General features: G+C 45.1%; 2 protein-coding genes and 1 long non-coding RNA gene across 5 annotated transcripts; all 3 read right to left on the bottom strand.

Annotated features, from left to right (window-relative positions):
- Positions 1-2,341: 2,341 nt before the first annotated feature.
- On the bottom strand, positions 2,342-4,143 carry LOC124689008 (zinc finger protein ZAT5-like). Its single transcript, XM_047222611.1, has one exon. The coding sequence runs from the start codon at positions 3,674-3,676 to the stop codon at positions 2,645-2,647; it is 1,032 nt and encodes a 343-aa protein (XP_047078567.1). The 5' UTR covers positions 3,677-4,143; the 3' UTR covers positions 2,342-2,644.
- A 2,589-nt stretch (positions 4,144-6,732) lies between these two features.
- Positions 6,733-13,178, bottom strand: LOC124693597. Of its 3 annotated transcripts, none has more exons than XR_007000105.1 (7): positions 13,065-13,178; positions 12,365-12,577; positions 11,795-11,907; positions 11,588-11,695; positions 7,746-8,210; positions 7,544-7,582; positions 6,733-7,414 (listed from the first exon to the last, which is right to left on the bottom strand). It is a non-coding gene; the product is annotated as an uncharacterized LOC124693597 (long non-coding RNA). The 3 variants fall into 3 exon arrangements; XR_007000106.1 differs by having other exon boundaries at positions 6,733-7,409; XR_007000104.1 differs by having other exon boundaries at positions 6,733-7,582.
- Positions 13,179-13,291: 113 nt separating this feature from the next.
- LOC124691090 (pentatricopeptide repeat-containing protein At5g14770, mitochondrial-like) lies at positions 13,292-17,734 on the bottom strand. Its single transcript, XM_047224372.1, is given in 4 exon segments — positions 13,292-13,353; positions 13,531-16,542; positions 16,545-16,573; positions 17,547-17,734. Coding segments are annotated over 3 exon segments (3,048 nt in total). The 3' UTR covers positions 13,292-13,353; positions 13,531-13,711.
- Positions 17,735-18,221: the final 487 nt, after the last annotated feature.

Below are 18,221 nucleotides of genomic sequence, written 5' to 3'. Positions count from 1 at the left end.
AGTTTAATGTGAAATCTTTCTATAAATTTCCGTAAACTTCTCATTCAGTTTGTAAGTATAAGAATCTTTGGAACATTATAGTGTGTGCTAAAGTTTACACTCTTTATCTGGTAGCTCATCAGGAAAAGCATCCTCACCAAAGATAACCTGATACACAAGGGTTAGAGTGGTGCTAATTATGTGAAAAATACAGGGTCCATTGATCACTCGTTGCGGGAGCATGTGTTCCCGAGAGGGAGCCATTTCTCGGCTACCCCTGTATGTTAAAAATGTACATTGCGTGCATCACTATTTTTGTATTCGCACAGAAGCACGCGCACGCAAGTTGACAATACGCAATTACGTACGTACACAGATCGCTTAGATGGATCAGTCGTACTAACCTACTGGTAGTAGACTAGTAGCAGCAGTTGGAAGTCGTTGTACAATAGCTAGCTCTGCTAGCCTAAGTTAGTTCAAGTTGGGAGTTCAATTATTACTTGGTGAAGTTGAACCAATTTGCGAAGAAGAGAAGCAGCAAACATTTCACACGTGAGAGGATCGATGAAGATAAGTTGGATTTCTGTCTCGGGAAAATAAGGAGATCGATGGCACGCCACACATCAATCACGTTCGTCGATCCATGGATGCATCCATATGCATTCGTATCGACCGTATCCGTATATTTCTCTGCTGCCCGGGCGTCAGTTAAAGTGCTCGTCACGGAAAGTATACTTGCAGGCATGCAGCACCTGGCCGGTGCCGTCACAGCATGTACAAAAAGCATCTATACCTTGCATGCATAAACACGTACTCATTGATCTCTTTTAAACGGCCTCACTGACCACTTTTAACTTGTATGTCACTCACTCGCCAGAGATCACCTCTCTCGGCATGCACTCGGCAGCTAGCTGTTTCATAGAGATACATGCTCAAGCATTTGTCTGGCTAACCATAATAACAGCTAGGTAGGCAGGTTAATTAACTATGTTTTTGGCGGAACAGGTTAACTATGTTAACCCTGTCGTCGATCTGTTTCTCCTAGTATTGTAGTTCTACTTAACTTGATTCATCAGAAGTTGGCTGGCTGTTTAGCCAGCATGCTTGCAAACAAGACAAGCTCGTCTCCAAGGAAAAGCACCTGGTGCCTAGCATATGGCCCTTTTAATTTACTTGGTGGTGGAGAAACCAAACCACAACTCATATAACCCCAAACGCATCATGTCCAAAGACTGATCTAGTGGAGTGGTACTAGATATATGCACCAATTCATCCACACGTCCATGTAAATGTATACACATATATATACATATACGCATGTACATATGTAAGTGCGTATATATGCCAAATTGCCCAACTCCCGGTGCTCTCCTCACACATCACTACTAGCTTAGATATGGAGCATCTGCTCACCTAGCTACCTTCCAATGAATTGCCCCCTTTTGCTTGGGCAACCCTCATATTCCCTTTCCAACTTTGCCTACTTCACTATCCATATCTTTCCCTATTAACCAACTACAACATGCAAGCTACTACTGGATAGCTGACTTGCTCAAAAGGAAACGTACATGCATGCGCTACCACTCGAAACGACCCGGCGATTAATTGCTGATGAATCAATGTTAATTGACAGTGAAACAGACAATCTAATTAAGTGGCCATATTGCACACAATAAAAAAAACATATAAACTGTCAAATTATCTGACTCGTCAGTTGATTATTTAGGCTGCTCATAGTGCATAATATCATACACTAGTATCATGCATATAATACTTGTTTATGATACTATTTCTATAGTGGGTGATATTATAGTGTAGTATCATAAACTTGTAAATTTATTGTTTTTTAGAATCTCAATGTAAATCTATGTACAAGATCTATTTGACATTTACTTTTCTCGTAATGTGCGCTATGATACAGTATCTACCTATGTTACTCTAATCCTATCTCTTCTCATTAATTAGATGCCACATCATCATTTTTGTGGACCTAGGATGCATGATACTACCTATGATACTAACACTATGGCCAGCCTTATTCAAAGGGTAAATTCATAATTCCAAGAGAATTCATCTGTAGAGATAATGCATAATTGAATATATTTATATACAAGATATGTACACAAATTTTGCTTTGTGTACACGCAGATGGGCAGTTGCCACTGAGTAGAGGACTGAAGTAGCCAGGACACATGCATATAAAAGAAAAAGGTGGATAGTAGTAGGCCGCAGCATTGCACCCACTCTCTTAATTTCCATCACATTTCAGACAACCCACACCACTCGCTCACTCACTCACTCACAGTCTCACACACACACTCCAACTGGCCGGCCAAACTTTTCTTCTACTCACAGAGTCACAGGTCACGAAGTGGAATTTCCCTTCATTCCAATATATATTTCAGCCCCAATATGCTTGTGTGTACAATACATATACATCGAAATGTCAATTATTATTTTCTATAGTCAATCTTCTTACACCAAAGAATGGAAAGAATCAATTGTATGTTAATTACAATTTCCTTGATATATTCATGCCAAGGAACAGATTTGTAAGTATACGTAGTTTTGTATAGAAGGAGATGAAGAAGCAGAATGATCAACCAACCAATCAATCGGTGTTAAGAAAAAAGAATTCACGAGGCCAGCTGCGCGGGCGTGTCGATCAATAATGGCAATCCACCAGCGCGGCGGAGGCGGCGGTGAGCATGAGCCGTTTCTTGCCGCTGTCGAACGGCCCAAGGCCGAGCACCACCGGCGCAGTTGCCGGCGCTGACGGGGGCGGGTGCGGGTGCGAGACAGACTCCTCGTCGGACGGAGCTGGCAGGTTGAGATCGAGCTCCAGGTTGATGCTGGCGCTCCCGTCTTTCTTCGTGGTTACCGCGGCGATCGCGGTCACCGGCGCGGCGCTCGGCGCGTGCAGTGGCCGATGACGCCGCATGTGCCCTCCCAGCGCCTGCCCGGAGGCGAACTCGGCGCCGCATATGGAGCACTCGTGCACGCGAATCCTGTTGTTGTTGATGCCAGGGCTGCCGCCGTTGTTGAGGCTCAGCACGGTCGTGACGTCCGGGGCAGCGTCCAGCGCAGGTGGTGGAAGCGGCGGCGACGCTGCTGTCATCGTCGGCGGCGGTGGTGATGCCGTCTTCATTGACGGCGGCTTGGAAGGCTTGGTGACGGCGACGATGGCGGTGTTTGTGGCGTCCTCATCGGCGCCTCCGGCGAGGCGTGGCTTCTTGTGGCTGGCGCGGTGGCCGCCGAGGGCCTGGAAGGTGGGGAAACACTTGTTGCACGTCTTGCACTCGTACACGTAGAAGCCGGCCCTGACGCCGTCCGCCGTGGTGGCCGCCTCCGTGTACTTGCGGCTCGTGTACCTCTCCGTCTTGGTCGTCGTCACCACCACAGGCGTCGGCGCGGCGGCCGGAGCCGATGTCTCTTGCGGCGCCGTCGCGGGCGGCGACGACCTAGCTTCGACGACGACGGGAGGAGCCGCGCTCTGGGCGAGGAGGATGAGGCAGTGGGCCATATCCTCCTCCTCGGTGGTGGTGCTCTCGGAGGAGGACGCGGAGGAGGAGGCCATGGCCGCAGGCGGGTGGTGGCGGGGCCTCTTGGTGCGCTTCCGCTTCACTACGGCTGCGTGCTGCTGCCGATCGTCCATGCCCTCCTCCCGGAAGAGCACCAGCTCCATGGCCGATTGCATGTCGCCGAAGCAAGAGAGGAAGGCGTAGGGAGAGAGAGAGGACGAGAGAGAGAGTGGCAGGCAAGGCAGGTAGGGAGGGAGGGAGGCTGGCTCTGTGGTTTTTATGGCGGGAGGAGACGAGAGGGACAAGTGGAGCTACGCTGGCTAGAGAGAGAGGAAGAGAAGCGTTTTGCTCTGCGCGCATATATAAACAACAAAGAGATGGATCCTGCAGCTACTACTCTAATCAATGGAAGTTTCTTTTGGCCTATAATTAATGGACAAGCAACTCTAGCTTCTAGCTTCTCTCTCTACAGATGAGAGAGAAACATTCAGAGAGAAGATCGAAGAGCTGTCTGGAAAAACCTAGCCGGCTGGGCTTCCTCTATATGCCTGTCTTTTGGATGTCTCTTCAACTCTTATAACCTCCTCTCTCTTGTTTAGAGGGAGAGATCGAAAGAGGTTTTGATGGTTAATTGCTAAGTGCTATTGTTAGAGAGGTGAGAAACTGAGAACACTAGTAATAGTAGAAGGGTTAATGAATTGGTGGCCAAGGGAGCTGAGTGGAAATAGGGATATAATGGGTGTGTTAGAGCTGGCTAGCTTAATGCATGCGCATCCTCTCTTAAATCACTTGTGGACAATTGATGGCCAGGCATGGCTACCTGCCTAATTTCTTTCATGTGCAAAACATGTCTAGCTAGATCGACTAGTACCGGTCACAATTAATAGCCACCCTTAATTTAGGTCCCTCTTTTTTTCAATAAGTGCAGAATTAGTCACTCCTGATTAAGTGTGTAGTGAAGGTTAATGTCCTCATGAAGCAAAGCTAGGTGACTTGTTTTAGACTGTATTTTTGGTTGCCACTATATGTGGAGAGAGAGAGGGCAGAGAGAGAAAGGGATCCAATTAGGAGTGGTGAGTGAGCACTAGTATTAGGTATAGTAGCAGCAATAGCAACAAGCCAAGAAAGAAGGGATGGAAGCAAGCTCAATATTCCTTGTGCGTGTGTGATTCTTGGGGTGTGATGGCGTTGCACTGCAAGCCTGGATGTATCAGCCTCTCACCCGGCTGAAATTCCATCGTCTACTTTTCTTCCACTACTGCTTTTGAACAAGACACATGTACATGCATGTGGCTATTAATTTAATTGGTGGAAAAATCCTTGAAAAATCCACTCTCTTAATTGTACATGTTTGATGGTTTCCTGTTGATTTTCATGGCTTATTTGTTTAGATAAAATTGATCTTTCACATAGACAGTTGTGTTTAGCAACCCCACCGATCATGAACAGCTAGGTTCTTGGCAGTTGGCAACGAGAATTAGGAGGTAGTGAGGTAGTGGTGGTGCAGCTTGCTGCAGTTGCATATGTCCCTAGCTAGTGTCCAGTGGCCACACACACACACCAAACAAAATCAAATATACCTACAATAATTTGTGATCCTAAAGTATTTGCATCACCCCCACTCCCAAAAATGGTTGTTTCCGACCTGTCCATCGATCACCTACCCTTTTAATCGCAGTGCTGAACAGTAACAAACTTACCTTTTAAGCTTGGCAGAAAATTCCAAATCCTCTGGTGCAAATGGCACATCTTTATATTTGTATTGTGATTAGTTAGAGGTCGCTCTAATTATGTACTCGGTTTTCTTACTTCCCGATAAATTGGATGGCTAGATTTGGGTTGGTGATGCTAACACTTGCTGTGGCTAGACTATCTCAATCGAAATAATGTATAGGGCGTACGTCCGTCCTTCCTCCCTAAATTAATTGACTCACACCTTAATCACTGTGCATGTACTTACGCTTGACCGGATTCACCAACGAAATAAAATCAGTGAAGTGATTTATTCTGTTGCCCATGGCAATATCTTATTTAAAGCAGCTTAAACACATATTATGTACTTCCTCCGTTCCTTTCTATAGTGCCTATTATTTTTTGGCACGGAAATTAGCGCGAGCCATTTTTTCACACAAAACCCCCTAGCGATATCACAGAGAAAATAGGAAACTGAAAACAGATCTCAGAAATACATGACCAGATCGGTTTCCAGATTTTCTGGACTTGACCTGACCGGTGGAAAGGGTTCTTTGCAAAAAAAACATAGCTTTACTCTTATATTCTGAAACAAATGCGAAAAAACAATAGGCATTATAGAAAGGAACGGAGGGAGTATAATATATGATCATGAAGAACTTAAATTAGCTCGCATAATGCAAGATTTTTCTTCTTCTCATCAGCTGAAGAAGCAACCGATGTGTCATGTTGTGTGAGAGAAGTCAACGGTCGAGAGGAGAGGGGTATACGGTTGGGAGCGATTAGATTAATTAATGGCGATCGATCCTTGACGTGATCCGTGATTGTTGTTTGTTGTGTGGGGCAACAAGGAACTCCCCATAGAAAAACTGCACCGCTCCAGCAACTTGGACGATGCTGTGACGATAGATGTGGTGGGGGCCGGCAAGCAAGGCATCGTCATGAGTTGGCTTAACTAACTAGCTGGGCGCTGGGCTTCCTTTCTCTCTCTAGCACACTTCCCCTCTCTCTCTCTCTCTCTAGATCTCTCAACCTACACACACATGCATCACTAGCTGGTCACTCACTTGCATTACAATCCAGAGCGAGTGAGTGAGCGAGCAGTAATGGGTGGCTTTCTCTCATGGCTTCCTTTGCCATACTTAGTTTAGCAGTGCAGGAAAGATGGGCATGTTGCCATGATCCTGCATATGATTGGAATGCAGTTAGCCAAGTTGTCCCACATGTGGAGAGCCCTAGCTTTAAGGATCCATCACTAATCAGTCCATGCACCGCTAGCTAGACCAGTTAAGCAGCCCCATGAGCTAGTGTGTGATCATACAGAGGATTTTGATATGCTTTCGTATCATTCCCATGTACCAGACCATGTACATGCCAAGCCACCATCCATCTATCTAAAAGTCAATACTGGTAAACTATATATAATCGGCTTAGCGTAGATGTTGCACACCAGTTAACTGAGATTAATTCAGCTAAGATTTGTGACCTGGTACTCCGTTACAAACCTCCGTGACATGTAAATGCTCAATTGACAAAACAATTGACTGTAAATTGTCAGGTTAGCATAGATGTGATAAATGTTCAGCTTAATTACCAAGCTTGGTCGGTGTGACGCACCAGATTAGTTCAACTAAGATTTGTGACCTGTCTGTTACAAACCTTGACATGTAGCTGCTTAATTGGCAGAAAACAAAAGTTTGGTATAAATTTTCAAGGCTTCACCAAAACCAAAAAGATTGGTGTACTTGCACCTTTTTAATCAAAATGGAGAGAAAATGTTTAATTGGTTGACCAGTATGTGTCATGAACATTAAGCAGTGTGTAAACATGTGTTGGCCGGTGAGGCAGTGGATGTTGGGCTCCCGTAACCATCGACCATGATGTGGGCACGTTCGTACCATAATATGTGAGAACAGAAACTGCATGAAATATGCCAGTAGAGAGAAAAATGCAAGGAAAAAATATATATGTAGTGGTTGGGAATATGTAGGAGAGATGGAACATGTGGTGCTGTTCATGGACACCCACCATGCACAAACACCAGCAGTAGAGGATTGAGTTGCCTGGAAATGGATGACGAGTGAAGTAGTAGTGGGACACTCGACAGTAGCTCGCACTGTCATCACTTGCAGCGGGAGGAGGAGATCGCTAATCACCACCATTGATTAATTAGTGGCTGCTTGTTGGGCCACCACTCCTCACGTCACATAGAAGCCACTAGACTATACCAGGGGAGAGACAGATTAGAGAGAGAAGAGTAGCCTCTGACAAGATGATCCCAAGAAAAGATAATACTATATAAATACATGTTCAGCGATTAATCATGATGGGAATTAACAAAGTGGCAACACCTGTGCAGAGTAGCTGGGACATGACAACTCGGAAGAAGCCTGTGATAAAAAAGAAAGAATCACGGATCAGACTTGGTGAGAGGTTATGCCTAGCTTGTTCCTGATGGAGCTGGACCATTATTGGTCCAAGTTTTTTCAGATTAGTGGCGTGGAGTGAAGGGGGAGTCAATGGAGGGTTGAGGTAGATGTTGCTGCCACTCACCTTGAGAGTGCGGCAAGTGTTGGTGTTGTTGGCTTTGCTCATGGGCAACCACTCCTCCATGCACTGCACAGCACACTGATTGGTGGGCAACCTTGTTATTCCAGCAGCACCATGTCCGTGCATGTGGCCAGAATCATCCCTTGTTCCCCTCTCAAGCTAGGCATGCACCGCTGAGTTAGCTTCGCGGTTGAGTGCATGTTGCTGCCTCAACAGCATAACACATATATATTCTAATGCTTTGTGACTGCTTCAAGAAACGTCTCACTGGTGGCGCAAACTTGCTTCTTCGAAATGCTTCACCAGACCAGCAGTATATTTGTTAGTAACTATGGTTCTCGCGTGATAAGAGAGGGATAAGATAACCTCAGTTCCAGGAATCATGTGTCTCTGTGGTCAAAATGTACTTGATCATCTACCAGCCAATAAGCAGTGGACAAATGCCGAAGTGCCGACACGCCGATCCTCCTGTTTCGATTGAGGAAAGGGAGAATTGATGAGCAAAGAAAACAACCAGAGACCTAAAAGAACAGGACGAGTCATGCGGCGCCAATAAGACAAATAAAGAGGCATCACATGTGCTTTAGTAAAATCAAAATTATCCGGCCTGTAAAATATTTAGGATATATAAATAATTAACTGTTAAGTATGTTCTCAAGTCAAATCCATACGTTTCGATCGCTCACGGCCAGTGCCTCTGCCTAGTCTCTACTCAGTGCCACTCTAGTCTTATCCAGCAACACAGGAAAAAACAGATTCCACAGAAAGAAACTAGATCTCTCTCCCTCACATGTGGGCCCCTGATTACGATTTGAAAGAAATGCCAAATAATATCCGGGAGAACTAGATGGAGATAACAATCCTTGGCCTTTCTTTTTCTTTCTCACTTTCCCCTTTTTGGAAAAGTTGGTCTGGGATTTGGTTAAGCCGACCACACAATATATTTACCTTTCTGGATAGGTGTCGATGTTGGCTTACAACGCTGCCAGGCCTAACCCCAAAACTACATTGAGATTAAATCACAAGGTTAGATGCCTAACTAGCAAGACGATAATTAGTTTGGTGTCCGGCCGAAACATAGTGTACTTGTCTGCAAGTTGGCTATTCACCAACTCCTTTTGCTAGAGCTCACTCAACTAATCCTCTTGCTTGTATGATTGAAAACAAGTAGTGAGGACATCATCCTCATGGCCTACTTTCAGCTCCAACCTAAACGATGCTTCCAAATTTAGCAATTTTGTTAGCTGCCCTGTCATCTTTACCGCACACTTATCATATGCAGCTCATATTTACGAATCTGCCACTGGAAGTGCCTGCAACACACTAGTACTACTTGCTAAGGTCAGTTTTCCAAATCTCACAGACCTCTTCAACGATTACTAAAATATCAGAACTGAATCTGACATGATTACGCTCCACTGGTTATATTTCAACAAAAGGCCGTTTTCAAGGTACACATTAGTTACCAGTAATCCAGTGTGCTAGACCAAACTACTGCCGTAGTTGCGACCTCTTTTCGGTGTTATCCACTCGTAGCTATCTACTCGTACATACTGAAATCAAAACAAGACCTCGACGTCGCAGGACCAGGGCTTAAATATCCAGAAAAGTAATTTTCATCGCTATTTGGTGGCCACAAAACACACACGGCGTCACACGACCACACAGAGTCAGCCAGTAGTGAGCAGCTAGTTAGTTACCGGTGACTAGTGTCACTGTACAGACACAGTGAACTGAAGTGGCTCTCTCTGTCTCTCACTGCCACTAGGGAGCTGATAGGTGCCAGCCAAAGTGGTACGTAGTAGTAGTAAGCGTCACTCCTACTAGTAGCAGGTGTGTGGCACAGTAGCAGCAGTAGTAAGTGTGAAGTAGTAGATAGGGAAGCAGAGCAAGCCAAAGCAGTAGCAGGTAGCAGTGGCTGCTGTGAAGAGTGAGTGAGTGTGTGCGTGTGTAAGCTAAGTAGCTAACTAGCAGCATGCAGCTTGTGGATCGAAGGAAAGCTAGGGAGCTTTTCAGGAGAGGTTGGGATCGACTGAGTCCTGTGAGCGAGTGGTACCGTGCTAGGTGTGACACCAGAGCGTTTCCCGAGCACGACACTGCAACCAATCCCCTACACTCACTCTCAAGCAACTTTTAAGGCCAGCTAGCTGCTCTACGCTCTACTTGGCCCCTGTGCAGCGTAGCATGTACTGATGTACACAGGTTGTGTGTGTGTCTCTGCTTCTTGTGCACTCAAAAGGCCACCCCTTCACCTCACTTGTGGCCTCATCTCATACCAGCCCCGTGACCAGCACCACCACCCCTTTTATGTGCATCTTTCTTCTACTAAATTGACACATGTATCTATATAATTATTTTGTAGCAAAAGAAAAGGAAGAAAAAAGCTGTGACATTCATGGGCAAAGAGCATCCTAATTTCATCTCAACCATAGCCTGCCTCTCACTCACTATCAGTTATTGCGAGTCTACAAGAACAGATAAGTCAGGTCTGGTTACTAGTGTGTGCAGTAGAGGATTGTGCTGTTTTAGTTGCTTGCTGCACCATAAACTTTAGATATATGCCTTTGGCTTTGGGCAGATGCCATTTGTTGTGCTAAGCTGAGTTGAGTGATGCTGCACTTCTCATCAAATCTGTGGTTGCTCTATCTCTCTATCTCTCACCTTGGCCTCATTGCTTCTCAGCTTTGGCTTGCAACTTCATCAGTGATTCTGTTTTTTTCATCACAGGTTCTCTAGCTAGATAATTACATGAGACAAGTTGGTTGACTTGATTCCACACTGATTTTATGATTTTTTTGTTTATGGTGATATATATGATATATCTCTTCTCAGGGCGGTTGATATACTATGCTGATATGTCAGATAACATCTAGTGTGCTTTCAGTGTCCATCTGTCCAAATTCTAGGATGACAGACGGGGGTCATCAATGATGTCGATTCATCAGCATCCTTTCTTCCCCCATTTTCCAGATAAGAATCGTGAGTCCAATCATTCTAGCCAAGCACGTTAGAGAAAGAGAGACAAAACTAAGAGGCAAGGGTCATATTCTCAAGAGAAGAACTAGCATGGGCCCAAAACTGTTTAAGGATTTAAGGTGGTAATAAAAAGCCAAGCCCATACATTGCAGCTCAGGTCCTCTATCAGACTGTCCCCGTGTATGCTATTTGCTGCTTATTATTACGTGTAACAGCAATATATCACTTACACACAGTTTGTTATTGGGCCAGCCCTTTAACAAGTATGTATTCTATTTTTATCTACATGTCGTGGATTAGTCGGGTGGGGGATTGGGTGGGTGCTGTTAGGCAGTGGGCTTGCACATGAAATGGAATAGACTTATAGAGCGAAGAAAACCACGGAAAGTATTTTTGGCACCCTAGCTCCAGTGCACTCTCCATTTAAATATATATATATATATTTTTTTTTTTTACAAGTTATTAAAAAATATGAAAATAAATCTGGAGATTGTCAGTGATACATCTCACAATCATGCAAAACCTCAACAAGAAACTCTTTTTATTGTGTGCTAGACAAAAATGACAAAATTTGATATGTTTTGGAGATTTGAAAATGTTCTACTCAGATCTTCACTTTTGTCATTTTTGTGTAGCTAAGAATATCAAGTATTTGAAATTGATATTTTGCACGTTTGTGGGATACATCATTGACTATATGAGGATTTTTTTCTCAGAATTTTTTGAAACTCAAAAGGATGATTTTTAATTTGTTAAAAAAAAACAAGATCACTGGTGCCCATGTGCACCAAATCTCCATCCAGAAAACCAATACTAATTAGCCACAGTCATGCTATTAGGCAGTTGGAAAGAAAGTAACAAAAGACTACCTGGAACAGCCTTGTAAACTTAGCTGCAACACTATGCACACAGGTGTGAGGCCTAGTTTGTAGCCCTGGAAAATTCTGGCACCATTCTTCAGCAGGAGACACACAGTCCTACACAAAGAGATAGACAACTAAGGGACATTTGGAAATAGTAAGAATAACTATCTTACAACTCAGCTGTTAATGGAGCAGAACTTCGAAGAAGAACACCTTGGCTCCTGTCTGCCTGGAGCTACCACTAAGGCACCAGTGAAGTGATGTGCCACATTTCCTTCAGGGTCATCCCCCATCAGATGCATCCATATGACATTTATATCTCCAACCTGCACAAGCAACGATGATCAGAACATGGGCACAAACATGATTACAACAATATTGCATCGACCAAATTGAAGAAAATTAAGAGCTGCTTTTTCTAAGGTGTAAAACTCAAGCTAGACATAGCAATTGTAACAACTTTTTGTCTATCATGAACATTCAGTGTTTCCTTCTAAAAGTGGCTCAGGCCTCAAACTACACACAATGAATACTCAACCATTGTATCCATAGTAACAGTAACACATCCCATGTGTAATGAAAATTCAGAGAATCAGAAGTCTACTTTGAAAAGAAAATAGGTGTGGACCTTAAACTACAGATACAAAATACTCAAGTATAGTAACTCGTTTCATGTAATTAAAATTGCAAAGGAAAAAAATGCTTGCTTCCATCGAGTATCGCAGAACTCGGAAATAGTTGTGTTAACTGAGCTATTTAAGCGTAAAAAATAAACAGCAGTACCTTTGTAGCCCTAAGTAGAGGAGGCTGCTTCTGTCAACTCTAAGTAGAGTAGCTGAATCTCACAGAGCAGGGTCTTTCTCCTCTCGTTGACATGTCTAACTGAGGCATGTCCAATTGTTACAGTATCAGCCACAACAGATTTGTGACCTGATCTCTTTGTCCTGATGCAATTTATCACCACACTTCATATCACCAATATCTTGTCTTCAATCACTAGAAGAGGAAGTCCAGGCTATGGTCAGTGCAGTGCAGTAGTACGCCCCTCATGGCGCATCCATAAGCTACCTCCCCAGTCTCACTGGTTTTCTCCATCAGAACCTTACTATCTCAGACCCTATGCAAACAGAGAGGTGGCGGGTTTCACATTAGAGATGTATTCAATTCCATTATCCTATCAATCAGGAGTCAATTTCAAGAGTACTAGTCTTTGAGGATTAAAACAGAGTAAAACACAACACATCCATGAATATGAATGTTCAGAACACAAACTGTATCTAACTCTACATAATAATCACCTGGTTGTAAATAAACATCACTAAACTTTGATATAAGAACAAAAACATCTGCAGCGTGCTTTGCAGAAGTTCAATAATGGTATTTACCAGGCGGCTGCCAGAGCATACCGAGTAGCATAACATGCACGCAGTAGAGTGACTGACACAAGGAAACACTAGTGTAGCCAAGAATTTCATAAACTCACATCTGCTCCTTACAAATGAAGAGTAGATCTTCATTGATAAGCTGACGATAATTTTGACAAGGTTCACATGAGCAGGGTGCAGCTCCTTGTGACTCCTCTGTGACACAAATTTGGTAATCTGAAAACCAGGCAGCGAAGGGAAACATGGAATGATTAATCACATAGAGCCAAGATATTTTAGCAACTAGCAATAAAAATAAGAGGAAACAAATGGCAACATCACATGCCTTTGGAGCGTGTGGGGATATTTCATATAATTCATGATCTTCTACTCATTTGACGGGTCATCCTGCAAAAGTAAGTTCAGTGAGATAACCAGCACTAGACCTACTACTGAAGCAGCAGCAGCATACAGAGCATGTAAGGAAGCTGTTAACTACTTATAGATCGACACCACAACAACGACATTACCATCGAACTTGTTAAATTAGATTCAAGCCAACTGGACAGAGAACCAGACACTTACAGGTGACTCAGGGATTATCTCAGCAAGTAGCTTGCTGTAACGCTTGACGGGGTGTTGCGAGCTGCGGAAGGACAAGACACTGCAACAATAAGCACCCTGACTGCAGTTGTCTTGTCAAACTAAGAACATTCTCCATCAGATGCTCTATGCTTGGTAGATAAGAAATCAACACTTGGCGTTCCTAAACCTGATATAGTTTTTTAAGCAAACGCCGAGCTTCCCAGTTCATCCCTGGCTTCGAAAATGCTCTGCATATAGAATTAATAGTGCCTTTGGATGGACTGAATCCTTTTTCCTTCATATCTTTGAGAAATCTTCTCACCTCATTTCCATTTCTAAGCTTTGACCATCCACTCACAAGAATATCGTAGGTGCAGGATGTGGGTAGAACACCCCTCTTTTCCATTTCGTTGAGCAACTCTTTAGCTTGACTCATCATTCCCTCTTTAGCAAAGTCGCTTATAAGTGCATTATATGTGCTTACTTTTGGAAGAAAGCCTTTTCCCACCATCTCACAATACAAACGCATTGCTTCCACTTTATTGTTTTGTTTTGCATATCCTGTGACCAGTATATCATACGTCAGATTGCTGGGTTCAATGCCACTTTTCTTCATCTCGTTCAGCACCTTGTTTGCTTCTCCGATTCTTCCAGCGGACTCAAGCCCACCCAAGATCGTGTTGAACGTAGCTACGTTAGGTGAGACCCCATGGTGAAGCATCTGATAGTAAGTAGCAAACGCATTGTCTACATGGCTGCTCTTGAAATGACCAAGGATTAGAGCATTAAAGGTAATGGTATCTGGGGCAATTCCTCTTCCCGACATTTCTTCCAAGACAGCAGCGGCTTTCCTTGTCATTCCATGGTAACACAAAACACGCACAAGTGTATTATAGACAGTGATATCAGCACAAAGCCCAGCACCCATCATCCATTCATGAATTTCCAAAATCAGGGCCGGTCTCCCACTTTGGGAGCATGCTTCCAGCACCCTTCGATGAGTCAGAGAGGTCGGAGAGAATCCAGAAGAAGACATCTCGTTTAAACAATACTTGGCCTTCTCAACAGCCCCAGCCTCAAAAAGAGCCGCAATAAGTGTATTGTATGTTATGTGGTTTGGCTTTATAGAACTCCTCTTCATTCCATTAAGGAGTTTTAGAGCTTTGGCAGTCTTTCCTTCCCTGCACTGTGCAGCGATCATAGTGTTATATGTCACTTGGTCAGGTTTTAAGCCAGTATTTTGCATCTCTTTCAAAAATGATTCTGCTTCCTTAGACTTCCCGAGCATACAAAGGCAATTGACAAACACATTATAGACAACAGCATCAGGTACCAAGTTTCTCTCCGTCAACTCCTGACCAACCTTGAAAGCAGCAGCCATGTTACCGGTCTTAAAAAGACCATCTATTAAGGTGGTATAGTTTACATGGTCTAGCAACATTCCTCGTTCATTCATATCTCTGAAGAATGCTTCCGCTTCCTCTATTTTCCCATTCTTTCTCAGACCATTGACCAGTGAATCCACAACAAATTTATTTGCTTCCACACCATCACACAACATCTCATGGTACACGTCAAGAGCTGCTTCTTGCCCCTGACACTTGAAAAAGCCATCGATAACTGTTCCGTAGGTCACAACATTTGGATCAATGCCCCTTTCCTTCATCTTCCTCATGTAATCAGTCGCCTTGCCAAGCAAACCTTGCTTAACAAGGCCATTGATGATCGACGAGAATGTAACAACATTTGGACTGACAGATTTCTCCTCCATTTCCAGCAACGCCTGCTCTGCCCCATCAACATCGCCGGCTTTGCAGAGCGCATCGATCAGCACGGTGTAAGTGATGCCATTGGGAGTATGATTATCTGCCAGAGCACACCGAAGCATGTCCTTGACTTCATCGATCTTCCCTTCCTTGCCCAACCAGTCCATCAAAGCTGTGTACATGACCAAGTCCAAGACCACGCCTCTGGAGACCACCTCCCCCAACAGACCGAGCGACTCGCCGCCCCTCCGTGCTTTCGCCAACGAATCAATCAGCGTACAGTACGTGACATGGTTCGGTGCAGCCCCAACCTTGTCCATCTCCCTGAAAAGCGCGTACGCCTCCGAGAACCGCCCAACCCTGCAAAGCCCATCAACAAGAGCGCTGAGTGTGACCACATCCGGCAGGACGCCCATCCTCACCATTTCCTCATACAAACTGAATGCATCATCGACGGCCTTCCTCTTGCAACACTCTGCGATGAACGTGGTGTACGTCACCACGTTCGGCTCCACCCCGTCGGCCTTCATCGTGTCCAGCATGTCCCGCGCAGCATCGACCTCGCCGGCGCGGCATAGCCCCGCAATCAAGGTGTTGTACCCGACGACATCGACTCCCACCCCCTGCGCCCTCATCGTCTGGGCTGCCGTCAGCGCTGCCGGCATGTCTCCGGACTTGCAGTGCCCGTCGATGAGAGCGTTCCAGCCCACCACATCCAGCCTCTGGATCCCCCCGCCTCGCACCATCATCTCGGCCAGCGCCGCCGCGCCCTCGACCTGGCCGTTCCTGCAGAGCCCCGCGAGCGCCGCGTTGACCGTGACGGCGTCGAACGGGACCCCGCGCTTGCACATCTCCGCGAGCAGGGCCGGGGCGAGACTCCCGCCGTGGCGGCCGTGCTCGGAGAGGCCCGAGATGACGACGTTGTAGCTGACGGTGTCGACGGAGTCGGAGGAGCGGAGGAGGGCCAGCGCGGGGCCGAGCGAGCGGAGGGCGCAGTGGGAGAGGAGGATGGAGTTGAGGGTGAGCGGGTCGCCCGGGACGGGGCGGAAGCGGACGGCGGCGGCGGCGAGGCCCGAGGAGGCGAGCGCCGGGATGAGGCGGCGGAGGAGGGCCGCGGGAGGGGAGGCGGCAGGCAGGGCGGCGGCGACGTGGGAGGCCGCGGAGAGGCGGCCGGCGCGGAGGAGCGCGAGCGCGAGGGAGCAGAGGAAGGAGGCGTGGAGGGGTTTGGGCGGTGGCGCCATGGGAGAGGGAGAGGAGTTTCCAGTGCCGGCCTCGGCCTGTGAGGGAGTGGGGCTGGTTAGAGGAAGACGAGGCCGGCCGAATGGACAGATGCTAATGGGCTCGATCTTATTGGCCCATAGAGGAATATCTTCTACACCAACTATGAAATGGGCCGAAAAAAAAACTATGACATGCAGAAACCAAAGATGGAGCCCGAGCTACATGGTGGCATTTTTTTTTTGCAAAAATCGAAAAATGGCATTTGTAAGTTTAAAAAAAATCGGAAACAAAATTCTTGGTGCTGAAATTGTTGAACTCTACCACTATGGAAAGATTAAAAATTATTTATATTCTAGGCTACACAAAAAAAATGACAGATTTTCAACTTTTCAAATTGTGTACTGTTCATCACACCCAGATCCACGCATTTGTCATTTTTGCAGAGACAAAAAAAAATACAACGAATTTCTCACTGATTCTTTGCACACTGGTAGACTTTAGTATTATCTACATCAATAATTTGTGTTCCAATTTTTCTGGAAACTTTCGAATGTCATTTTCGAATTTTTCAAAAATGACCTACATGTAGCCGAGGGGCCATTTGGCCACTCTCCTATAACAAGTCTTTATTAAGATTGTACTAATAAGAAGTTCTATGGACCATCCCTTATGATTGATGATATATCTGCTTCGTGGAAGTACTCCCTTCTTTTTTTAATTGACACAAATTTAGTATAAAGTTATACTATATTCGAGTCAATTAAAAGAGATCGGAGGGAGTACTTTCTACCCATGGATGTCGAAGCGATCATGTCTATTCCCCTCAGCAAAAGGAGAATGGATGATTGTTTTTTTGAAAAGGAGTTGTATATTACTTAGCCAGAGAAACTGTTCTTACAATCTTGCACAACCAGTTCAGACATACAAGCCGGAACATGATCGAGCAACACACCTCCACACAACTCACTACGCCCCATCTGGGTAAGGTTATGGGCAACCCCATTAACCTTCCTACTAACATGCACTAACTTGATTGATCTGTCCTCAGGTTTCAGCAAATGGAACTCCTTTGCTATGATATTTGCTGGTGATCTGTCTACTGATCCAGGGTCAAAAATCTTCAGCAAAGAATTACAGTCTGTGTCAAAAGGCAAATCACCATACGTGAGGTTAATAGCTAGTTTAAGGCCTTCGAGACAAGCTATGGCTTCAGCCATTTCCGCCGATTAACAATGAGTGCTAGTGCCCCATGCAGAGAACACAACGGAGCCATCGTGTGCTCTTGCAACAACACCCATGCTCCGTTTGAACTGTCTTCCAAGAAAGAAGCATCAACATTAATTTTAGTTCATCCTTGTGCAGCTCTCTCCCACCTTTGGACAGCGGGCGAGGTAGCCTTTTCTTCACTCCTTATTTCAGCACATGCACCTTTCCTTTGCCTTTTCTATCAATGTTTCGGTTCCCACTTTTAATTGTCTGCATAGAGTCAAAATAATTATTGATGAACCTTACCGAATGAGTATTACTCGCTTTCATGTGTCAAAATTGTTTCGATGGTGCCAAGCTCTCCACCAAATGAACATTATTTTGGTTTTTGTCTCCTCATCTAACTTGTCCAATTAAACTGTCACCCAATCCTTGCCGGTGTAAACTAGATCAGTCTCCAAAGGAAGCTCCCAAAATTTTATAGCTTCCTGTCTAATA

This window comes from Lolium rigidum, chromosome 2, assembly GCF_022539505.1.
Source record: "Lolium rigidum isolate FL_2022 chromosome 2, APGP_CSIRO_Lrig_0.1, whole genome shotgun sequence".
In the NCBI taxonomy this organism is placed as follows: Eukaryota; Viridiplantae; Streptophyta; class Magnoliopsida; order Poales; family Poaceae; genus Lolium; species Lolium rigidum.
This window is presented reverse-complemented; position numbering and strand designations above follow the sequence as displayed.

Bases quoted from the DNA above. Each gene is read 5' to 3' on its own strand.
- LOC124689008 (XM_047222611.1), bottom strand. From the start codon at position 3,676: ATGCAATCGGCCATGGAGCTGGTGCTCTTCCGGGAGGAGGGCATGGAC.